Source organism: Patella vulgata, chromosome 3 (genome assembly GCF_932274485.2).
Source record: "Patella vulgata chromosome 3, xgPatVulg1.2, whole genome shotgun sequence".
Classification (NCBI taxonomy): domain Eukaryota; kingdom Metazoa; phylum Mollusca; class Gastropoda; family Patellidae; genus Patella; species Patella vulgata.
The window spans coordinates 76,741,237-76,767,938 of record NC_065881.2 but is presented as its reverse complement, the minus strand read 5'-3'; the positions used below and the strand labels follow the sequence as shown (position 1 = coordinate 76,767,938).

General features: G+C 35.7%; 1 protein-coding gene and 1 long non-coding RNA gene across 2 annotated transcripts; both read right to left on the bottom strand.

Annotated features, from left to right (window-relative positions):
- Positions 1 to 1,494: 1,494 nt before the first annotated feature.
- LOC126816418 (uncharacterized) lies at positions 1,495 to 8,257 on the bottom strand. Its single transcript, XR_007678333.2, has 6 exons — positions 7,860 to 8,257; positions 5,837 to 6,023; positions 4,860 to 5,011; positions 3,636 to 3,785; positions 2,667 to 2,824; positions 1,495 to 1,881 (listed from the first exon to the last, which is right to left on the bottom strand). It is a non-coding gene; the product is annotated as an uncharacterized LOC126816418 (long non-coding RNA).
- Positions 8,258 to 18,347: 10,090 nt separating this feature from the next.
- LOC126815102 (prostasin) lies at positions 18,348 to 25,508 on the bottom strand. The gene is made up of 4 exons (XM_050540640.1): positions 25,502 to 25,508; positions 21,126 to 21,278; positions 19,169 to 19,317; positions 18,348 to 18,512 (listed from the first exon to the last, which is right to left on the bottom strand). Exons 1-4 carry the CDS (start codon positions 25,506 to 25,508, stop codon positions 18,348 to 18,350), a joined length of 474 nt encoding a protein of 157 aa, XP_050396597.1.
- Positions 25,509 to 26,702: the final 1,194 nt, after the last annotated feature.

Here is a 26,702-nt window from a genome sequence, read left to right as displayed (position 1 = left end):
AACAATGGGCCCTGTTCGTGTGCCGTTGATATAGTTTAAAAGTAGGAGTTACTTCCCTTAGAATGTAATAAATGTATCGCATTAAAGTTCAATACGAGGAAGTTGAATATATCTGGCAACAAAAGATACGCCCACTGTACCCACTCATATCGTTGTAGTCTGCACATGCTATGAAATACGAAGGGCTGCGATGCTAGAGGACACAGGCACCTGAAGGGATTAAAATCAAATTTCTTGACTATATACTGTTTAAAGTCATATTTCTATATCCAGTTTGCAGCAACACAATAAGTAATTTGACAGTCCGACTCTTTGATTTGGGGTCTCCCATAACACTTCGGTAATTTGATGAAATGTAGGCCTATTTAAAGATGGCGAAAATATTGTTCGTCTGCTGTGTGGTCCCACAGGCTCCTGTAAGGCGGAAAGTATTTAAAACATAAAATTAGGCCTAAGCTATATGAGTAAGTGTAATGTCTGAACTATGTTACGACCATGTGGTCTGAATCCGATTTCTAATTCAAGGGCAAATAACTCTCCTGAAAGCGATTCTCTTTCAGTCGATATAATAATACCAAGGTGAGAAACGGTTGGAATTAAAGAATTGGGGTCAAAGTTCATCGCTCTAGATTTCGTCGACCAGTGGCAATACTCACTAAATTTCGATAGGTAGACAATCGAGTCTACGATGACGTTTTAAAATTATCCATGTGACCCTCTTTAAGTCACGTGGACAATTTCAAACGTCATCGTAGACTCGATTGTCTACCTAGCGAAGATTAGTGAGTATTGCCACTGGTTGACGGGGCAATTTCGTTAACATGTGTTACTGCCCCCTCGCTGCACTCAGTGTCGATGGATTTTCTAGCCAGTTTTCTACGAGGTCGCACTGTTTCGATTTGTAATAATATCTTCAAAAACGAAAATCAGATGCCATATCTTGATTATATATGCACTGTATTACTACTTTATTCTTCAACATTCGATTCATACCCCATGTATAATATACTCAGACAGGACTAATAAGATCAACGATCGGCGCCCTCTAGGCTCTATCAGTATAATTAAAGATGCATTATGTAAAAACTGATGGCTGACTTTTCCTTTGGCCTCAATTGTTATATAACTGATTAATTATAAATCATAATCAACTCTCTAGAACATTGGATCGTTATGATGTTGAACCGATTGAAACACGATCGCTATTTAATAATGTAATTTAAAAATGGATAATCGAGACCATTTATTATTGTAACAACGGTAGCAATGAAACTCGAGACTACCCTATTCTTCAAAAGTTCATAACTTCGGCCAGAATGAAGTAGTTTTTTGATTGAAATTTTCAATATATTTCATTTTCGTTATCTAGTTCTAAACTATTCTAACAAGAGCTGTCAGCCCTTTATCAAAATCTCAAATAATGCATCTTTAAGATAGGCTATATTGCAAGTCTAGAAAGGTGCATTTCGTACATACAACAAACAAATTGAAATGTTAATTATAAAATTATCAAACTTTATTTAATTCGCAAAGACGGCTACAGAATTGGCAAATAGTAATCAAAAGTAGGCAAGATGGCGCAATACAACAAGTAAATAGCCCTTAACAGTAAAAATATACAAAGAGACAAATAAGGCCCCTGTATTTTAACCAGATTGTATTATCTTAGATTGGGGTTAGTTTTGATCTAGCGAGAGTTATCTATACATAAAGGGTTTCTTTACCAAAACATTAATTCCTGGAAACAAAATCATTGATTGTAGAACTAGCGATATCAACTGCCAGAGAGGGTAAAGAATCTCCACACGAAGTTAGACTGATTAAACCCTTTAACACCCATTGTCCTTTCAGATTACATAGTACCATTCCACCTTCGTCACCCTACAATAAAAAAGAACAATACAAGATAGTTAGACACCTACCTTAAATCTTTTTATGACCCAGGGGAAAGTTAAAACGATAAGGTAGGGCCTACGGATTTTTTTTTTGTCATTTTTGCAAAGCTTTTTTTTTATTTTGTTTTTACAAAGATTCCTGAAATGGAATATGTTTCCGGAAAGTCATTAGGGACCTCGATGTCTTAAACAGTAGCGCCTATCGATAAAAGTATAGTACAGCCGATACGTGTTGCGTCTTTTATTTTGTACCCAACCTTTAGTTAGTCACGGGAAGATCTGAAAGGTAAATGACTCCGATATCATATGATATAACGTATTGCAAGACGGAATCCCATTTCAGATCCTTTGATATCAAGAAGCAGCAGGTAGAAGTGTTGATGATCATGACCCAATGAATGTTTTACTAGAGGTAACTCAAAATACTGTCACAATGTGCAAATATTACAGGAAGTGGAATATCTATTTACTCATTGCAGTTTACATTACATGGGTAGGCTATTGTTGGGGTATTATGGACTAAATCAACTTCTATAGAATCAAAATGTTAATGACAATCACATAAAGATACGTGTAATACAAGGCTACAAAGATGACATGCTTCTCGTGACGCGATCAACCATGCAATAACAATTCAAGTTTGACAATGAATCCACACAATCCTTTTGCACCGGATTACTGGAATTAATACTATCACACCTGAGACCCATTTTATGTGAAGTCATGTTATATTAAAATCCCCAATTATAAAGATTTGTAAAATAATAGTACCAAACAGGCTGTCTGCTTGTTCTTGCTTTCATCTAAACAGAAAATATTCTCGGGTAATGTAGAGTTATCCCCATACCGGTAGATAGCACTACATACTTCCGGTCCCAACATTTCGGTGTAGGCCCATCGTAGTTTTGGTGATTTCTCTGCTCCTACAGCTGAAACAATATAACATGAAATACTTACTAGGGGATGTTAAAATATGTTGTTAGTTCCGTTTGCCCAGTTGGTCAAAAAATTAATACCACGCCCCCCTCCCCAAAAACTTCGCGGGCTTCACATAGCTAACAAGTTGTGTATTGTAATACAATTGTGTATTTACACACACACGCACACACACAACCACATTGTAGGCTATATGAACTTCCCTGATAGTAAGAACGGGCTATAGGTGTTTTTGAAGCTCACTACATATGGGCAATTTATAAATTTTGGTCCAATTCACGTTGTATATATATATATATATATATATATATATATATATATATTTGGTCGCTGAATTTTAGAATTTAAATCGCTTATGAATATTTCGAGAAATTTTGGAAGAATAACTATATCCTGCCGGGTGCTCGACATTTGTCATAACTTTGTAGCTATATAAAGCGAATGCCTGGATCTCAATTTCAGAAGCTGAATTATGGATAATAAATTAGTCAATTATCAATGTTGTTCCAATATTAAAAATCTAACTGCTTTACCTTTAGGGCGGATTGGTTGGTCGAGTGGTTTAACGCGTGCGCTTTAGATCATAGAATCTGTCATTGAGTCAAGTGGCGTGGTTTCAATTCACCCACCCCTCTAGTACGTGACAAGACAAGAAGTAGTGTCCTCCCAGTGCTAAAGACCACTAAGTGCAAGCGAATTATTAAAATAATATTGAACCATATATTTGTCCCGAAATGACCTAGTTTTTGTCGAGTGGAAGTTAAACCTAATGTCTCTCCCTCTCCTCGCTCTCTCTCTCTTTACCTTTATATTTTCCCCAGCCAGCCATGACACATTCTTCAATATAATCATCACAGTACTCATCAGTACCCCTGGTCTGTGTTACACATGCTGGTAGAGCACATTCACCATACTCTACAGCTTTAGCTAATCTTACTACAGCTATATCATTAGCTGGAAATACAAAATACAAAAACTTCCATGAAATTATAAAGGTGGGCTTATATTTGACGCTATATTGGAGATAGTTTGTGGTAGTATGCAAAGTTTAATTCCAATATGCTAAGTTATCTCTGGGATGTAGACGTTTGAACTCACATGGAGTTTAACGAGCGCTCATTTGAGATACTTTGCTCTAAGTAGACCAGTCCTTAGAGGTTTCATTATTAGTCAATTCTAATGTTATTTCAAATATGGTATTATACAAAACAGGCCAAGTTTATGTCAATAATCAATAATACCTATTTAAGCATTGTGTGGGTAGAATGGGTATTTCGGGACCCAACGACCATAACATTATCATTTTTGGGGAACTGGTTTATAATTGTCCTCCGAGATTTTTTTACATAATTGTCAGCTAACGTCGAATATAATACTGCAATTAGTACGGAAATGAGGCGGTGGCAACATTTACCGTTTGACCAGAAACCAAAACTATTACATTATTACATTACATTATTACATTATTGGAAACAAGTGCCTAAATTGTACATGCTCGGTCTAAGCTCTGCATTCGGACTCTTTCTTACTGATGATATTGCGTTAATCATTCTAGTATGCCAGATCTGTAAACAAATCTAGGAACTCTAGCAACGCCGACAAAAGTGAATTGCAGATTTTGATGGTGGTTTCAAAAATACGTTATAATATTCATCTTCACAGCTTTTATTACCTAGAATATTTTTTATAACTGGATTGACTATTCATCAGCCTTTATATTAAGTTCCAGTTTGATCGTATTTGATTAAAATTATGCATACAAAATTCTATTCATGATTGGGGTCTTAGATTACCCCTTGTTACCGACAAGGTTTTTCGTGCGTTCTGTTTGCACAACGGTTATGGATGTTTTTAATTAAACTATTCAATAAGCTCACTTAAAAAAAAATAGCTAAACTTATGAAACCATTGAAAGCCGACTTTTAAGTGGTCGATTTAAGTTGAACTTGACCCTGCCTTGATTGAACTGACACACCCTGCGAATTTTGACGCGTCTATGTAGAATCTAGTAACGTGTGTATTACGTACAAATGCAAATGCCATCATATTCCGGATGTTGACTCATTGACGTAACTGGTATAATAGTTTCTGTTGGTTTTCCCAGTCCATCCTTTTCATCTTCTACCTCAATGTTATACTCCCCAATCACAACTTCAAACTGTCCACCCAAACTCTCTAAACTAAAATCATAGATAATACTTGTTATAGATATTCTGTGTCAATTTTCAGGATCGTAATTAGTATCAATAGGTACTGTTATACCATTTGAATGATTTTTCAAACTGAAATGTTTGTCTTATTTCAGGGTGTATGTTGAAAGTTATCAAAAGGTCCCCACTGCCCTTCCACGATAACTACATAAAGGACGAGTCTCCAAACGAGGCCGTGGCGTACACGAAGTATTATCATAGGGAAGTTCATCTTGTAAAGTTTTCAAGGTTGTCTCAAGAGGTATGACACTGCACCGTCTCGTAAGTGCATAATGATGTACTTAACCAACATCCAATACAGATACATCAAAGCAAACCACCTGTGTTAGAAGATAAAGAAACTATACATAGTCCAGACTTTGGAGCATCAATTTAAATAAATCTAAAACGTTTTTTATTTGAAAATTAACCTCTCTGCACCAGACCCAGATTGAGCTTGCATGGGGCCCTGGCTGAAAATGTCAATGGCGCATTTTCTGGTCATTGTCCGTCACACTCATACAAATACAATTTGTAAAAAACGTTTTTTATTTGAAAATTAACCTCTCTGCACCAGATCCAGATTGAGCTTGCATGGGGCCCTGGCTGAAAATGTCAATGGCGCATTTTCTGGTCATTGTCCGTCACACTCATACAAATACAATTTGTAATTGTATGACATATTTATATGACACACATATATACAACATAATATCATACAACATGCTTTGGGGGTCCCTTTAATATTGGGGCCCATGGCCACAGCCCTGTCCACTCCACCCCGTGTCCCTTACTGCAATTTGAATTCCTACTTACGCCGCTGAACACCGAGCAGTTGTCAGCACTTTGTCTTCATCAATTAATACCCCAGCACACATATCCTTAGTACCAGTTCTTCTAACAGAGACCATCCATGGCCACTGACATCTTTGTGATGTTTCTGCATTTAGAATACGACTTGACGGAATTCCTCCGCCGGGTAGTGCATCGTACCCACATTTCCCTAAAAAATATTTTAATTGTTAAATGATGCACTTATCAGGAGGTCATAGTTTCGATTCCGATGTTGGTTGTGAAAGTGTTTTCCTTTGACAGTGATATGGGGAGGATTGGCTTAAAACCAATGTCAATCAGTGGGCTAGTAAACGGATCCACTGTATGCTACACTGTATGCATGATCTATGCCTTTCTTCATTAGCCCCGTTTACGTGCAAGTTACCATACTGACATCTAAATAAATCTATGAACGTTACTTTTTTGTTTAAAACGCTTTCTTTTGAGCATATTGAAACTGAAACTGTGTTTAAGTATGTTTCAAAATACAACCGATAATCCGGTGTGTAATTCTGTTCCACATGCAACATTGTTTGGTTTTATATTTAATGGGCCCTTAAAAGCCCCCCCCCCCCTTAAAAAAAATCCTGTACGTGATTAACTGAGTCAGTGAAAATCTAGCAGCTTTCCACACCAAATATCCAATCTGTGACATTCTGTATTAAATAAAAACAATTAGATTGTTTTATATCAAATTATTTTAATGGATAGAAGACAGGATATTCGAATTGTTCAAAACATTACAAGGATAAACGCCCATTCAAATTTACATATTAAAACCCCCCCACCCCAAAACATAGAAATAGACGCAGCAAAATATGCACTTTATGGGGATGTTCACTGAGTTCACAGCTTTTGTCTAAATTCATAGGTAAATACTAATCATTAGATGGGCTTCTATGGTTGCGGGAGGCAGAGGTAAAATGAAAGTTATCTGTCTCGCCCCATTCCGCACCAAACGTCACCTCACCCCCACCCCTCTCTCTCTCTCACACACACACCCTTACTGTGACAATGTGGCATTCCACGCATAACAATACATACACATCTGACTATAGCTATAGTCTGCACATATCCATAACAGATACAATTTATTTAGTGAATTGCAATTTCAGGTGTTTGTATACGACGATTGTTTTTCTGTGAGTTGCAAGTTGTGGCTAAATCTTAATTAAACATGCACTAAGGTGTAGTATTTAGCACGGTACTTATTTGTATTATCTATCGACTTACCACTCAATTGGTATGGGTAATTTAAGAGATCAACAGATGCACGTCATGAATATGTGATCAAAATTCTTTTACTACAGGCGTATAACTAACGTCAGACACCTAACGTTTTGCTTGTCATTGCTTTCGAAAAGTATTATGCCCTTAATGGGTCATAAAATGCAAACCAGCCGTACTTTACAAATTGTTAACATGTTCAAACTTGTCTTTTTCACATGGCTGAGCAACATGGTATGAACCTAGGGCCTTGCATGGAACCACATTTACGTTTATGCACAATACAAATGGTTAAGATATTCAAAGTTCGTTCTGTCCCAGTCTGTGGCCTGAGCAAAATGATATTGAGCCTTAAATCTTAAAGGGAGTCGTGTTCAAGATTAACCGTAATAGGTTTGGCGATAGATAATCTAAATAGTATAGGCCGAGCACGGAGCCCGTGTAGGGTGCATCATGAAAACAACAATGCCGTTTTTCTGACCCTTAGTGTAATGCTATCTTTTCTATTGGTGTATATACCTGGGACTGTATTACAGCCTATTCGTGTCCATGTTCAAAACTCGAAAGTATAATCTTGACGATACGTTTTCAGCGTAATACAATCACCTCAAGATAACTTCCTCTGTTTTTGTCGAGACCGAAGTGCGAAGACACAGTGACAACTCCCTAAACCACGATTGTTCGTATTTGTATTAAATTCGTGTGCAGCCTGTGACATATCATACTAAACTAAAATGAAATTCAGAAATGATTCATGCAACAAAACAAACAGACTTACCATCTATAGCGAACACGGAGACAATCAAAAGCTGAACAAGGAGAAATAATTGACGTATCATCATTTCGAACAATTAATCCCAATCAAAATGACCACAATAGTCTTAATTACTAGGGCTTTTTTTTCAAACTGTTTCAAACATTATTCTCTTGGTAATTTCCGGGAGTGGTTTAAAACCAAAAGGTATCTACTACATCTACGCAGGAAAAAAGTCATTCTTTACATAAAGTGAAAGATAAACATTAGCGAAACGAAACAGAGAGATGAGAAGGTAATAAAAGTTGGTTAGAGAAAAGAATACTGTAATAGTTTAAAGAAGAGGCGTTTAACGGGGTATCCTTTCACTTTCTTGTTTGTAAAATAGACAAACGTCTTTTTGAAATGTAGCTCGTCTGTGTATTTTGGAGTCTGTAAGTACAATGGCTTTAATACGCGTCACTGGGTGGGACGATGTACAATCGTGATTGGTTATAAAGACAACACAGTGACCAACAATGAATAACAATAAACGAATCACGACAAGTTGTCATATAAATTGGTTTAGATATAAATATTAGGTCATCCTCTTGTGGGGGTGTTCTCACTTTCCCAGCAGCTATTGTTTTCCAGGTAAAATCATTGGACCAGTACTAATTAGGGTAACAATGGTGTTAAAACTATAGTCTTTTTCATATCAATATTAACCACTTTACATAAAAGTTATTTTATTAACAAATTGTGTACATGAATGGATCAATAATGCCCCCCCCCCTTTTGTTGTGAAAAAAAAGACTTTTTATATGGAAAACGATAAAATTCATTTCAAAATCAGAGAAGTGTGGACTATATCCAGGACTTGGTCAAGAATTTTCAGTGTGGTGCCGGATAGAGGGCCTGGGAAGTTACGGTGTCTAGTCGTTCTAGGTGGGACGCAAATCTCCTGTGTGTACACGTTGACGTGCACGCAAATAGCCCTTGACAGTATTGTAAATCGGAATAAGTGAAAGCCGTAGCGCCGCTGTCCGAGTAAAATTTTCCTTAGCGTCTTCATTAGCCCAGGTGGATATGCTGACGATTATATAATTGGTATCGAGTACCTTTGTCAAAGCAAAGATCTAGTTTAAGGCTTTATTAAAATTAATACATACAAATAAAACCCCAAACAAAGCAACAAGTACGTGCGTAATAATTGGATTTTGAACCATTTATGACGTCATCGCAGCCATCTTGGAATTGTAACGTCATATCTAAAATCGAGTACACCGCACTTGAATTGCCGGAGCCCTATTCTTTTTTTTATAGAGCGTGGCCACCAAAAAGAATAAGAGCAACACAAGCAACAGTTCGTCGTAGCTGATGAGCAATTCTACCTCACTTCCCTTACGTATTTTATTAGAAGACATTTTTTATTTAGAATTGAGCAAAAACTAATATTTTGAATGTGTGAATAATCTCACATTTTATAAACCTTGGCATATATTTTATTTGTCGTTTATTATTTGTATTGAGGTATATAAGAGGTATGCACTCTACAGGACATTAATGAATATTATTTAATCGCACTAGAGCCAATAAAGGCTCAACTATTGTAGACCAAAGAAAGTGTTTTGAATCAATTTTAACAAAAGATATACGGGGTTTCTCATGCCCTAATATTTATAAAAGTAATTTAAGATCTGTGAATTTGCATTGTTCAGATAACACAAAAGAAATAGAAAAAGAAAAATTAAAAAAAAAAAAAATCCCCCAATACAGAGAGTTACAAAAAATAAACTATGAAAAAAACCCCCCAAATACCAAACCACTTCAATCAATTAGAAAAAAAGAAAGGAACAAAGCAATATAGAAACCCATAAATACCAAGAACTAAGAACTCTAATACAAATAAACGCCTTTAACTGCCCACTTCCCTGATCAAATACCTTATTGTTTAAAACATCAATTTGCTTTTCGTATGGGCGGGCTATAATTTTTTTTCCCTTGGCTTCTGAACTGAAATGAGGCAACGTTCAATAGATGTTCGATGAATTCGTTGACTGGGCGTTCAGAAACGTTTCCTTTTGAATAAAATACATTCAAAACCAAAATAACATTTTTAATTGCAGTCCAAAAAGGAATGCCGTGCTGTTTAATCACAAATATACGATAAAATCTCGTTTAGCAAACACTCGATATTTGTTTAAGATCAAACCCTTGGAAAAGATTTTTTTTTTTTAAAAGATAATATGTTTAGTTTTGTAATGCAGTGCAATTTATTTACTTGGTCACGTCCTGCTGCAACATCACTAAGTTGATAAGTGCAAGCAATTAAAATACTAGAATAGCGATGATAACTTTTGAAGATTATTGTTATTGTATGAAAATCACAAGTTTTACACGCCCGAAATTGTAGACCAATCAGCTAAGCATGTCCTTTATGGAGAGGAGACTGATGGAATAGACCGAGATTTACGGTCAGTCAGAAATGATCTAAAATAAATAACCACACCTTCATATCATTTTAAAAAAATAAGCCACCGAACAAAGGGATCCACAATTTTAAGGAAGTGTCTGCTGGGCATATATTGGCATATTACATGAAATCCATAATCCATTACACTTGCCCAATTCACGTGTCTACATGGCTAGATCTATTTGTTAAGGCCAACTCAATTTTCGTCAAGGTCGCTGAGGTGTAAATAAGGTGAGGGCACGTGGTTGTTGGCGAGATTGTAGGTTAGGATTAGGGTAAGCGTTAGGGTTAGGTCCTGGGTTAGGTTTAAGCACTGACCTAGAATGATGAAAATTTGGTTCGTGATATTTCCTAGTTTTATTAAAAATACATGCAATACATTAGATTAATATACATAATTGGTTTCGCTTTTTTTTGGTGTCAGTGGCGACGATGGTCTTCCTTCGGTGTCGCATGTGGTGTTCTGGTTTTTTTGGTTTCTGAAGAAAGAAGAATAAATTTAAGGAGAGCCACATTAGTGTGTTTCCTACTTAGGCTTAGCTTTTCTAAAAATGAGGTGTTTTTTTTCACTATCCAGGGGTTAGGGCTAGGGATTCTTATAGCTAGTTAATTTTATTTACTAAGGGTTAGGGCTAGGGTTTGATATATTATTTGCTGTTTGGTTAGGGCGAGGATTGGTGTTATTTACCCTTATTTACTGTGTACTAGGATGTCGATCAGATTTTTATTTTTAGAATATGCAATTATAAGTTTCCCTGTGAAGATTTTCGGGTGATTTTCTTGGAGATCAGTGTAGTGTTTTCTGATGATTTTGGATGCACTTGCTGCTGTTGCGCTAAATGGAACTACAAAAGAGGCGTATGAATATTCAAACCTAGGGTGGGGGTGAGGTGGGGCTGTTGTTTTCAATTTGCCAATCCAGAATTTTTCACTTTTTGGCCTAAACGTTTTAATTTCTTCTGTAGTTTCAAATTCGCTCTTGGTCTTTTCTATTGGCGTGACAATGAGATCAGAAATGTCATGAATTGGTTGGATGAAGTGAATTGAAACCGGTTTGTCTTTTTTGGTGACTATGTCTGACCGGTGACCGTTAATTCTTTTCCGAAGTGCATTTTGAGCCTCCCCTACGTATTGTTTGTCAAATTGTCTACATGAAATTAGATAAATTATGTTTGAACTGCAGCCAGATATTTTGTTAAGGAAATGGTCAGTGATATTGACCATTATAGTGGCCATCTTCTATTTTAATATGGAAAATGGTTTTAATGAATAGGTTGACGCCATTTACCTCATAGTTCCAGCATGCCTGTGTGCAAACTTAAGGCCTGTTATCATAACGTGCGGTCGCCCACTCGGCAAACTCCGATATCCTACATCTAATCTTGGCGGTATGACGAATTCTACCATCGGAACTACTTTTCCCTGACTAAAAATGGCGGCACACATGAAGGCGCATGTGAAGAGTGTTTACTCATACAAAGCTGTCAAGGGCAACTTTGCAATGAAAACTCTACACACTCTTCGCACGACTTTTTTAAAAGCGGCAAGTTTTCTTAATAAGTAAACCGGTAGCCGCGTCATAATTGTTTGAGTGTAGCTACATATCACTTACCGTCATACAACCGAGGCTAGATGTAAGGTACCGGCGACTGTCGAAGTTTGCCGAGTTTTCGGTAGGCATTTGTTGGCCATCATCGATTTTACGATGATGTTCATCTAGCTGTCCGTTGTAATGGTATGCTTGATCCCCACAACCCAGGTAAAAGTACCAAAGTTACCCTCATAGCATGAATAGTAGGGTGTAATGATTAATTATATGGAATGGCGATCATCATTGGACGTCATCTTTAATTTCACCCTTTCGATCCCTGCATTGGCCGAGAAAGTTCATCTAGATTTTCCGGCGTGGTTCCCCCTTGTCAGGGATGCAGGACGGAGGGCCTGACAAGGAAAGCTGTCTAGTCCTTCGGATGGGACGAAAAACCGAGGTCCCGTGTATACATTGGAATGCACGTAAAAGATCCCTTGGCAGTTGTAATTCGATATAAGAGTAGGCGATAGTGCACCTGTGTGGTGTATGCCCGTCTTCATTAGCCCAGCATAGGAGCAGAACAGTAGGACGTTCAACCCCATTTCATTTCATTTTCATTTTCCAGGATTCAAATTGACCACCTAGTCTCCAACATTATTCAAGTATCAAGAGTCATGTTGAGGGGACATAGAAATTCACACAAGACCTCCATCAGATCAGATGTCTTATTTAAAGAAATTGTTCCACTGTGCAAAACATATTCTCGTGTAAACATCAACAATTTTTCTATTTTTGCAAATGTTGATTTCCGGAATAAAAAGTCTTATTAGTTATCAATGATTGGGGGGGGGGGGGGGATGGCTGAATGATTAGCGTGCACGCGCTGTATCATAAAGTCTGTCATTGAGTCGACTGGCGTGGTTTCGAATCCCCGGTTGTACGTGACAAGGAGAAGGGTCGCCTGCCCAACCTCGTGGGTTTTCTCCGGGTCGTCCGGTTTCCTCCCACTGCTAAAGACCCCTATGCGCAAGCGAATTATTGAAATAAAGTTGTACCATATGTTAGTCCCGAAATGACCTAGTTGTGTCGAGTGGACGTTAAACCCCATTTCTCTCTCTCTCTCTCTCTCTCTCTCTATCTATGATTGGTCGTTGGTTTAAAGAATCTCCACACAACCCCGTGTCCAGTTAAACAATCAGCCGATATAAAACGAAAAGTTAAAAAATAAATGAAATGGGGTTTAACGTCCTATAGTTAAAAATATGACAAGATGGGGCAAACATCCTCGCGGTCCTGATGGTAGATAGTACCTTTCTAATTTGCTGGACTCACTCACTACGTTATGTGGCAAATGCTTTTGGATACACATGTCTGCAATATCACCCTTGGCTGCAACGCATGTTTTAACAAGCTCCGTTCCCGTTATCATAAATGGGTTAATTTTCAACAGTTATATACGACTCTCCAACTTCTATTTAGGATATTGAAAAACAACAGAAATTAACAAATATAAACAGCTTTTATTATTTCGTTTGTATAAATATAGTTATAGTTTAATTTGAACACAATATTTTAATGACATTATGGATTTGTTTTTATTACAAACAAGAAAATATTATATTTTAATTTAAAGCAACTTATTATTATAAAACGCTGAAATATATTTGCACAAGATGCAAATGGAAACACATCATCACTACACAGTAAGCACTGAACGCGACCATTTTATATATTTTGTTGGCTCTCGAGAGTCTCGTCCATTTACTACTGAGTTGAAAGACGAATGTATAGTATAATATATTTTAAAAATAAAATATTTGGCAGCACCGCCAATTATGACAGTCCAATTGATAACTTAAAACCTATACAATCAATTGACCGGTACCTGTATATGGAAGTACATTCTGTATAATTATTAATTTCATGAACTCAGTGAAATAAAATATGGCGGCAAGCATTCAAGGGGATGTATTAGGTAAACTTCAAATATAAAGCAAAAAATCTGTAAACGTCATTTTAACGAATAGCTGAAGTGATTGTTCAAGGTCTTAAAATCTGTACTTGGACTAATCTGTTTTTGTAAGGGTGTCGAAATACAGACCCTCTTTGAAAGAAAGGGTACTTGTGATTGGGCATGGTCATATATCTTACTTTCATTTTGACAGAATTCACCAAAACCTTACAATAAAAAATTCAACATTCAAACACAGATCCTATCTCATTTAGTTTTTTAAAATTTCGTTTTACTTGTCTTTACTACACTAGGATCTGCGCGTTCTGGTTGATGTAAGGGATTAGCCAATGAAACTTTGTTCCTGGGGTGCGATGCATGGAACTGTGGGTATTCCACTAGAAACATCAACGCTGATCACTTAATCAAATGGCTGACGCCACAGGGTCAAAAGCCGTGCGTATGACCCTTACGCGACCTCCAACTACAACCAGTCAGATCTTCATGTAGTGCAGGCTATCGAGAGAATAGAAAAACGAAACGAAATATAGATCTGGGCCCTGTTTCACAAAAACTTAAACTAAAATCACTAAAATTAATTTTAACTAAAATCAAACTGTAATTTAAAATTTTATGCGTTTCACGAAGATCGATTGTAACTTAAAATGCAATTTTAATAGATTTTAGTTAAAATTGCTTGCGCTCGCGCAGTGCACAATTCCGGCAAGGGCACTTCGGGTATAAGCATATACACGCTTCGGAGCTGAAAACTGCTGCCAGGTTGAACTAACCGTTACAATACCAATGAGGAGGGTTTCATACGTTGTAACAATGTCTGCACATGGCCAGACAGTCGTAGAGAGATGAAATAAATATGGTTTTTGCGGGTTATTCGCTTTGAAATGTATCAGTTGGTTGGCCTTGAACTTGCTTGTCGCTTTCGTGACCTTGGCATTTGATTTACTCGCAGGCTTCAATGGAAATAATTTAATGCGTATCGATAAACTAAATCGCTTGAATTTAGTAGTTTAATGGTATTTTCGATAACATAAACTATTGATAAATTGTCACATACATGTGATATTTCTGACTCGAACGATTAATCTAGACTAAAGTATTGTCGAATTTTAAAAGTATTTAGTAACTAATACACGAAATAACCAATGTTCCATGGACCCTTTCAATAATAATTTTAAAATGCCAAAGTGCCCCACTACTTATTGGATAATGCCTATCTAACTTACTAAATTAAAATGATTTTTTTCCCAATATAAATTACCCTTGGCTCCTATATAAATCATCATAACCCATAAATACTTTGCATATGGAGTATCGAGTATTATAGGACTGACGGGGTTTCGATTCCCCGGTTGTACGAGACAGGAAGTAGGGTCGCCCGTCCAAACTCGTGGGTTTTCTCCGGGTCCTCCGGTTTCCTCCCACTACTAAAGACCCCTACGCGCTTGTGAATTTTTCAAATAAAATTAAACAATGTGTTAGTCCCGAAATGACCTAGTTTGTGTCTAGTCGACGGTATACCCCATCCTCTCTCTCTCTCTCTCTCTGTCTCTCTCTCTCTCTCATTTTAAACAATTGTAGGCCTACAAAGATATATTTTTTTATAGATATTAGATATGAAGTGTGTTTAGATTTTTTTAGATTTTTTTTTTTTGGTCTATTAATTATTTGAAAATAGTATAATTTATACTTGAATCATGTGATAATATATAAAATAGTAACAAAGAGTTTTGATTACTGGGGTTTTGAGGGGTTTTTGGTTCTTGGGGTTATAATTTGGGGCGTCATCTAATTGCTTATATTGCCTTGCAATAAAATAAACGCGAGGGCCGCAGCTATATTTCCCATGCAATGGAAAGAAATTGAATGAAAATTATTTTTGTGAATGATAGTATGTTTAAATTATATAATCCGGGCCATTGCCAATATTATCATTATTCCAAATATATCTATATGTCGCAATAGATCTCACAACGTAGCTCTAATCAAAGACGATTTTAAGGAGATTTAAGTTTTTGTGAAACAGGACCCAGGATTTTAATCAGATTGGTGTAACATTTTGAGATTCTGTACCATGTTTGTTTAATTGCATAACATAATTTCTAAACAATAGCTTTCTATTTTATATTTTGAGATTCTGTGTCACAATTAACATCATAGCAAATTTCTGTAGTTTGTTTTCTCACAGTGAATAACTCTATACGGATTTAGTATAGATGTAAATTCTTTACACAAGAATAGATAAAAAGAATATATTTATATACAGACAAAAAAGAGATTTAGGCAAGGACTAGTCGAACCCACCACCAACTTATTTTAAGAGAGAATACACATGTGCTATACATAATTAGAACATAGTCATTATAATATACAATCAGCTCTTTATCTAAAAAAAAAAAAAAAAAAAAAAAATGCCCTTACTAATTATAAAAGTCGTATTGCTGCTTACTAAAACTAGTTAAGATAACAGATTGTTGATTTAACGTTACCGGTTACTCAATATGTGGGATGTGTTTTTTTCCCAATGATATACTATTTCCTGGCCTTATCTGGTTTTAAAAATAAGAGAGAACAATTTGTGACCAGGGGCGTGTTTCACGAAATTTTAACCATAAGATAAAATCCAAATTTTAGTAATTTGATTGGATAATATTAGATTGATTTTAGTGCTTAGCCAATCAAAATTGAAGTATCTACTAAAATTTTGATTTTATCTTTAGTTAAAATTTCGTGAAACAGGGCCCACGGTTATACGTAAACAAAATGATTACGTCATAAGGATATTCAAATTATCCAAATAGTAAAAAATCATAACATACAGTGATAGTTATGATATTTTGAAAAGACTCAAAAATATATAGGCATATGACAAATAAATAGAAAATAAAAATGTATTTTAAACTTGACAACCTTTACAAGAGTAAAAATAACCAATGAGAAATGTGAATATGAATGATAAATAGAATAAACTATAAATATATTAGTCTATACACAACACAAAATATTAACAATAATTATCATAATATTCATATATTTTTTATTTTAATTTTACTTATTTTTTTATATAGTTATTTAAATATGAATATACCTACATATGTACAAATTAGGACTCTTGATTGAACCCTGCCATTTCGGAATATTGGAATCGATGACGCACGCCTATTAATATAAATATCGTAGTTCTATATTTATTGTTACTGAAAGCTCTTTTACAAAAAGATTTTTCTTTGAGACAAGGCCACTGTAATAAAACCAAATTTAAAACTCACCGGAAGTGAAAGTGAAAGTAATATTTTTGAGTAATGCATGAAATTTCCATTCTCAAATAGCAGGGCTCAATCAAATGATACTATTATCTTAAAGGAATTTTAAAACTGCCAGTCCAGTTATACCATTCCTTGGAGATAGGTTTGGACAAAATACAATATCACAAAATATATACAGTTAAAACATTACCTTGAGCTAATACAAAAACCCTATAATAAACAATACACATAACAATTTTGGCCGGATTTAGTAATTAAACTGCACAAAATATCTGAGTGTTTCGGTGTTTGACGGAAGGTAATTTAATTCCGTCAGTTCTCTTGATTTTTTTTTTTTTTATCTTTTTTATTATTTTTTTTTAATAAATGAGGTTGGTGTAAATATGCCACTTCCCGTGGTTTGACCCCTTGATTCAATCATGGGGACCCATGAGGTCGAGGATAGATAAAGCATCAAGAGTCATAAAGGCAAGGAGACAAAGTATATTTTGCAACATCTGAACTAAGCATTTTCGAGTATATGTCTTATCAAATAAAATATTTAAAAAAATAGCATTGAAAAACTAATGCATTGAATTGTGTGAATATACGAGTGTGTTCCATGAACAGAATATCATAACCTAAATGCTACCTTTGCAATCAACATATGGTGAGGTAACGACTAAAAACTCTCCGGTTATATGTCAGTCATGTCTAATAATAAGCATGAACACTACTTTCGTTTTACACTTAATTTCAAAATTCTAATCGAAACCAACGTCCCAGTGACGCTATTAGATAGATCTTATCATCGAAAACGGCATGGACCGTAATTTTCAAGTTGAGGCCATAATTGAATGTAAAAGCTTCTATTTAACATATTCACAATTTACAAATTATAGTAATTTAGCAATTACAAACTTATTCATTTGAAATGTAAATATTGTCTTATATATCCACCCTTTGCTAACTTTTCGGTTGTATTTACATACATCGCAACAAAATAACTAGTGTGAATTGATTATATACTTGAAGAAGGCCACAACGTACAATCTTAGTGCAGAACAAGGAAAGAAATACAGCATATAAACTTGGAGTTCAGGACTACAATATCCCTGACTAACTCATGTTAGAGCTATAAATGTAAAACCACAAAATTATTTCATGAAGAAAAAAGAAAAATACGGCATTACAGTGTTACCTCAAACTGATTAATTACGCAAAGGAAAAATAAGATCCGAAAGGGCAACCGGTAATGACATTTTGATTATGCTTCGTTTCCGTAAATCTTCAACATAACATGTTCAATTTGTTATTTCCCTGAGCGAATATAATTATTAATCCAGTCGGTATATGCTGAAACATCGGTATATATTGCTGATTTATTTATCTGTGCACACCCAGATCCTGCTGAAACGATTCCAGCAACGTAATCTCTTCCGTCTCTCCGACAGATCAATGGTCCACCGGAATCACCCTGAAAATAGAAAGCAAACTTATGATTATACTCTTATGATACAAAAAATCCCCAACAACACCTCTTAGCCCAAGATAAAGAAGTATGATCACATGAGTATGGGGCAGGGTAACCACCTTCAAACATTAATGAAATATAGCCTATAGATGTGTTACTTTGTTTAAGCACTACTGTAATAATTATACCTGTGTCCTTGGATTATTCCAGGGTTGCTATGGGAGATATAAATCTGTGCAAATGTTGTTATGGCCTTGTGTAATGGGCATACACCTTTCAAGGGTTTCTATGGGAGATCTAACCCCATAAATGAGTAAATGGGTTGATGCACTATGAGTATACCTGTTTCCAGGGTTTATTTCAGGTTTCGCCCTTGCGGGTCTGACAATGAAAGTGTATAATAACGATTCGTTTGGGTGAGAAGATAACCGGAGGTTTATCTGTGTACGTGCAAGAACTCCTGTCAATTGGAATTGTTGAGATTTGCAAACTCAGCTAGCCAGCTTAACATTTCCCATTTTATTGCATACGTAACAAAAGTAATCGTATGCTGCTTCTAAAATCTCCACTTTTATTTGACACGTAACAAAGGTAATCCTATGCTACTCTCATAAACCCATTAATTCTGAAGCATTACATTTCATTATTTTGTTACTTACCCCACATGAATCTTTGCCCCCTCTTAAATCACCAGCACATATATTTGTGTTTCTATAATACGCTTGATCATAAATACCTATACAGATACTGTCATCTACTATAGGTATCTGTACCTTTAATAATACATCTGATAATGGTGGATTAAAAACTGCAAAAAAAACAAAAAAAACATGATGAGGTATTTTAGTTGCTGCGATCACATATCTCAAACTTCGAACATAACATAACAAAAATAGTAGTATACGTCCGAATTAGAAGATCAGAATTCGTTAATTATGGTGTCAATAACAACAAAAGGAACAATCAGGTCTGGGGTTCCGCAGGGGTCCCCCAAGGATATGTATTTGGACCCTTACTCTCTATGCCATGTACATTTAGCGTTTTACCTTTCCATAAGCCCCAAACTCACAATTTCAATTGGCATAGAACTATAACAGATACCGACTTGAACTTGTTTCGCGATTTTGCACGACATCACATTGTTGTAGGTCTATGCGTGCTTATCATTTAATGACGACATTTAATAAATATTGGGCAACTCAATATGTATATATTTGTTAACTCCCAACACCGTCTTAATCGAATCGATTATATGATTAAGATTAGAACTTGGAAAAGCTAATGCCTAACTTTAATGGAATATGCACCGAATTATATAAAAATAACAAAGACTATGTTCTTCGGGTAGTCTAAAAATGCGGTTTTGTTTTCTCGTCTATATGATTAAGATTATAATTTTGAAAAGCTTATAGTCAGTTTTAATGTACAATGCACTGAATTATATGAAGATAACCAAAAATAGTCCAATATTATATATTTTGTAGACGCCTTTCCCACCAATTACACAGTACAGAAATGTTTGACAACACTGACCCCAAGTAGAATTCAAACATGCTGACATCAGCACGCCCGATTTAAACTATTTGATATTACATACTTGTAGTAAATAGTACATTGGTGAGACCCACAGCCAACCAGATTAAATATACTTTATTATTTTAACACCTGTGAAATGACTTTATAAAAGAGAAGAGGTCGTTGACATGGTTCAGAATATTAAATGTTCCATTAATGTAATAAATAATGAGCGAACTGAAACTTTGCCAGACATTAACAACAATTAATAAACATGGCCATATTTTGGTGTGTGTAACTAAATGGGTTTATAGATAAACAAAATAATAAACTTGCCCATATTTTGGTGTCCGTGACTAAATTATTTCTAAATAGCAAATTAATAAACATGTCTATATTGTGGTGTCTGGGATTAAATGTTTCATGAATAACAAAATAATAAACATGGCCAGATTTTGGTGTCTGGGACTAAATGTTTTTTAAAGAAAAAATTAAGAAATATGGCCAGATTTTGGTGGGTGTAACTAAATGTTTTGTAAAGAACAAATTAATAAACATGGCCAGATTTTGGTGGGTGTAACTAAATGTTTTGTAAAGAACAAATTAATAAACATGGCCAGATTTTGGTGTCTGGGACTAAATGTTTTGTAAATAACAAAATAATAAAAATGGCCAAATTTTGGTGGGTGTAACGAAATTATTTGTTAATAACTAATTAATAAATATGGCCACATATTGTGTTGGTGTCTGTGACTAAATTTTTTGTAAATAACAAATCTCAATAAACATGGTCATATTTTGCAATCATCGCGAATAATAGATGGTGCAATCTATTTCACCGATTCTCTGTCGCGTGTAGGTCTTTAGCAGTGGTAGGAATACGACCGACTCGGGGCTTACCCACGAGGTTGGGCAGGCGACCTTACTACTTGTCACGTACATTCCTGGGATCGAAACTACACCGCTTAACTCGGTGACAGACCTTATGATATAGCCCACATGCGTTCGCCCCCTCCCACACTTGAACGTACCGTTAGGCGGCCCTAGTTATTAGAAACTGTAGATATTGCTGCAAAAGACGTTGGTAAAAACTAAACTTACTGTCAAAATATGGTTCTGTAACACCCCATCCTGTTACAGTACACTCCACATTTCTGAACGTTTCACCGAATTTAGGAACACAGATTGGTCTCATGCAATTATACTGACTAAATAATATAGGATCCTTTAACCTCAATATAGCTATATCATTTTCTGTAAAAAAAAAATTAGAAGAATTCCGAACATCTTAATAATTAGATATCAATAGTCGTGTGGGCAATGGTTAATTGCACTTTGGGCTTATCCTTAAAGAAGCCCGGGTGTAATAATTTTGTGCACGTTTAACATTTATTAAATATTGTGTATTTAAAGTTTAACGCCCACGTATTCGATCACATGTCTAATTAATTGATTATTGAGCTAATTTTATGCAGATCAGGTTACCAATATGTATATAAACTCAAGCAGAGCGAAATATCTGTATTCACTCTAAAAATAAACATATATGTCGAACACTTTATTGTTTACTTTTATGATGACTTAGAACCTAAGCAAACAACCATCTACAACCTATACCTATTGCACTAGAATCTTGATTCACAAGATTCCTCAAACATAGACCACAATAAAACGACCTGTTCTCTGTATGCATAAAATGAATACACTGATACCCCACGGACGGATTACGTCGTTGATAGGATATCGGGAGTCAAGGTCAAACACTAGAGCAAAAAGTGAAAAACAACCCAAATAAAATCACCCTGCTTTAATTGTATATCGGGTTGTACCGAATTCAATCACTGAAGAAGTTCAGATTGATATAAGACTTAGCAAATAATCTAGTGCTTAATTAGTTGCCTTCCCTGGGCTAATGAAGACGGGCTTTGATGAAAATTTTGCCCGGACAGCGGCGCTATGGCCTACTGTTATATTCTTATATCCAACTGCCAATGGTTCTTTTAAGTGCAGACCAATGTGTACACGGGACCTCGGTTCTACGACTATACATTGTCCCATGAAGTCCCCCCCCCTCCACACGTCCTACACCACTGACAATGGGGAGCCACGCCATAAAATTCCGATAGAATTTCTCGGCCCAATTTCTTGGGTCAGAAAGCCAATGTCTTACTCGCTGAGCAATTGTGGCTCCCACATTTTTTATATGATTTCGGGACTTAATTCCTAAATAACGGTACATAGTTTCCAGTCAAACATTAACTAGATTGATGTGACAAAAACATACAGGTGGGAGGGGGTTGTAAATAGAAATAAAACTAATCTTACCATAAGTTCTATCGTTATAGCTTTCATATAAATGATATTCATAATTAGTTGTTTTAAACTCATAAACTGGATCAAATCTAGATCTGTTATATTCTCCAATGGTTAAAACGGGTATAATGCCATTTATATCCCTATAAATAAATAAAAAAACTTTTCATTAGTTAAGATTCTTTATAAGTAAGATATCTAAAAAATATTATATACCGTCAAATATCTAAGACATTTTATGTGTAAGATGTCTTAAAAAGACTATTTATAAGTCGGATATCTAAGACTTATTATCAGTAAGATATCTTTATACGTAAGATATCTTAAAAAGATTATTTAGAAGTCGGATATCTAAAACTTTTTATAAGTAAGATATCTTAATACGTCAGATATCTAAGATTTTTTATGGGTAGACTTTTTATAAGTTCGATATCTTAATAAGACTCTTTATAAGTTCGATATCTAAGACTTTTTACAGGTAAGATGTCTAAGACTTTATAAATAAGACATCTAAGACTTTTTATGAGCAAGATATTCAAAGATGCAGTATAAGTAAGATCTAAGACTCTTTATAGGTAGGAAATCTAAGTTTCTTTATAAGTAAGATATCTATAAGATTATTGCCAGTGTCCTGTGCAACTAAACACCTGGATCCTACTAATCACCGACTATAGTGTTTCTTTCACCAATACCGTCCAAAATAAAGCAAAACGTGACCAACACGAAAATATATGTTTTTTTTTTATTTAGATACACATATTCTAAACATCATATCCAAACAGGAAATGATTTCGTGAAATGCCGACAAGTGGGTACCATAGCTTTGTATTTTTTTCATATTACCCTTACTCGCCTAAAATCTCAACAACGGTGTCGCTTAAAGATAAAGAGATGGCTCTTCTCGCTATAATAGTTAAAAACTAGATAGTGTAAAGGTAATTTGCTGAAAATTTCAGTCAAATTGATACACTATGAGCCGAAAACGAAGCGGGTGAAATTTTCGCATAGTCTCGGTCATCATTACTAAAATCATTAATATAAACAGCATAGTCTCGATTATCCGCTGTTTTGATTTAATTATCAATGGCCGTTAAGCGGCATATAGGAATCTAATCAAGCCAACATCGAAGGCTAGCCTTGACATCGAGAGTTTATTATGGTCTGGATAAGTTAATTAATGTCTAATTGATAATTTAGATAACATTTCAGGCCTAAAGAAAGACTTGTAATAAGCAGATTTGTCTCTTGCATAATGCATGTTTAATGAACAGACCACGCTTATCCTTTTTCGAAACCCTTTGCATTCCTGGGTCATTTTACATATCCCTCCCTTTGATTAAGCAACTGTGTTTTAATTGTTGCAGGCCATCTGCCCACAAAACCTTTTCTAAAATGCATTGATTACGACAATTATTTTTATGTGTAGATTTCACTGATAAAGGTTTTAAAATCTAGTCGGGATTTAGGACAATGGGATAACATCACTTACTGTTATGTTACAAAACACAAAATTAATTGGACTACGACGATTATGTCATTATCTCCCTATCCTAAACGTTAATGTTTCCTCCTGGGTCACTTTGGGCATTGCTTTTGTCGTGAAAAGTAGGGCCCGCAATCTATGTAGGATCGAAGTGTTCTAAAAGTTTGGTAAGTATTATACTATATTTATGTAACGTGCCGAAGTACCTATTAGCATTCGTCCATTACATATTATCATTTCTCATTGAATAATACAAGTATTAATGCATTTCGGAAAAGTAAACTATATGTATTTGTGTCTCCACCCTCTTTTGTCATCCAAGTAGTGGATACAACACTCGATAAATGAATTACTGGATATCTATAAAAATATTTCAATGAACAGTCGTGAAACTATGACGATTGGGAAGGAGTAAGAACAACACCATTACCCATTATCAAAATATGCCAAATGTTTAGGACTACGTGGTATTTAGACTACTTAATTGAATCATATTCTACGACACAGAACATAATCGTTATTTCTTTAAGAAAAATAAAGCAAAAAACCCACATATACAGTATGCCAGGTAGAAGGTTCAGAATTATTACCCTTGTGGGGGGGGGGGGTGAATGGCCGAATTGTTAGCACGTGCGCGCTGTATCACAAGGCCTGTCATTGAGTCAATTGGCGTGGTTTCGGGTCGCCTGTCCAACCTCGTGGGTTTTCCTCGGGTCCTCCAGTTTCCTCCCACTGCTAAAGACCCCTACGCGCAACCCTAACCCTAACCCTTGTCACATTTCTCTCTCTCTCTATTACACATGTTCCATGCGAACACCCTAACTTTTGCAAACCAGCCCCTGACCTCCACAAAATAAAAGAAATATTAAAAAAATAAATATAGCCTACGTATAATACTAAATCCAAATGACATAGAGCATATTGAAACCAAACCCTGCAGTCAACAAAATCCAAAAGTTCTGGAAGCAAAAACAAAATTTAGAATACCGTGGTAACATAAGGCAAAATAGTCTAACTTCTGACTGAATGCACCATGTACAACAAAATGGCTCGCTGGATAGCAAAGTCCCAAACAAATGAAATGAAATGGGGTTTAACATCTTACTGTTCTGCTCCAACTGGGCTAATGAAGGCGGGCATACAGCATACAGTGTGCTATGAGGGAAATATTGCTTAGACAGCGGCGCTACGGCCTACTCTTATATCGAATTCCAACTGCCAAGTGATCTTTTACGTGTATGCCAATGTGTACACAACACGGGACCTCGGTTTTTAGTCCCATCCGAACGATTAGACAGCTGTCAGGGCCTCTCCGTCCTGTACCAATGACAGGGGAAAACCACGATGGAAAACCCCGACGAACTTTTTCGGCCAACAAAGTCCAAAACAAGGATATAACATACCATTTTAACCCAACCATTAGAAAAATACTGTAAACTACTTAAACTCGCGAATCGACAAAATCCTGGGTCCCAACCACGACTTTATAGATGCCCAACGAAATGTATACATGATAAAAAAAAGTGTCTTACCAGAAGCAGTGAGCTGCTGTCAGTATATGTCTAGAGTCTATTATAGTTCCTCCACAAGGACTATCAGCTCGAGCTACATGTACCATATACTGAAACTCACAATTATCAGCTTCTATACCACCTATTATCTTTCTACTCGGCCCACGAACTCCACATTCTGGTGCTGTAATGGAAAATATAGAGAATCTCACACGATGAATAACGATTTTTAATTTATTCCGACGGATAAAAGTGATTAGACATGACAATCAAAGTTTTAAAAAGGAATGTGCTCTTTGACCTATTTTTGTCCCTTTTCAGGTTTCAAATAACAGGGTTTTTTTTTAATTGATTATGGGCTTGTCATATTATTTAATGTTTAAATATTAATTTATATAACGTTTGAAGCCAGCAAAAAACCTGCAAAATGTAGATTTGACCTTTAAACATACATTATGCAAGAGCTAAATCTGCCAATTGCAGGTCTTTCTTTAGGCCTGAAATGTTATCTAAATTATTAATCAGACATTAATTAACGTATCCAGACCATAATCGTACCGACTTTAGTAATGATGATCAAGGCTAGGCCCAAAATTCAATCGCTAAATTCTCGGTTCAGGGTAGATCAATTTGACTATTATAGTGAGAACTGCCAGCTCTAGATCTAATCTCCCATAATGTATCTTTAAGTATGAGCATGTCCAAATTACATGTAAATATATTTTATTCAAAATGAACTTACTAAATATTTTAGTCATAGGAGCTGTGGTTGTCGGTGTTGTTGTTTTTGGTGTTGTTGTTTTCGGTGTCGTGGTTGCAGTATTACCGAATGTTTTGGGACAACACCATCCAGAACCCTGGCATAACAACTGTTGTATAGCTATGTTGCCATAGGAACCCAAAGGTTGAGTATTTCCTGTACACCGAGACAAACATTCTCCATGAAAGAAATAACACCCTGAAAACAAAAGAAAGTGAATAGTTTTGATTTGTCTGGAATTTGAAAGTTATAAAGGGGTTGCTGGTTCGTCAGCTTGAAAGGTTGGCCAATATATCGAGACTTAAAAAGAGTAAGATATTTTTGATAGTCTAAAAATAATTTAGACATAATGTACCCCACCCCAGCCATACCCCATCTCATTTGTTTTCTCACAAACTGAATTTTTGTTTATAGGTTATTGGAGGCGCAATTTGTAACTTTTTTAGGAGTTAATACGACGTACGATCTTGTCTTTTAAGACCCGGAGAAAACCCACGAGGATGGCCAGGCGACCCTACTCCGAGTCACGTACAGCCAAGGAACTAAAACCACACCAGTTGACTCAATGACAGACTTTATTGTACAGCGCGCACGTGCTAACCATTTAGCCA

What these genes read in the sequence shown, in the direction of transcription:
- LOC126815102 (XM_050540640.1), bottom strand. An exon ending in TACAGAACCATATTTTGACA is followed by an intron (nt 19,318 to 21,125) that starts GTAAGTTTAGTT and finishes TTTTTTTTGCAG; the next exon opens with TTTTTAATCCACCATTATCA. An exon ending in GGGGCAAAGATTCATGTGGG is followed by an intron (nt 18,513 to 19,168) that starts GTAAGTAACAAA and finishes TTCTATTTTCAG; the next exon opens with GGTGATTCCGGTGGACCATT.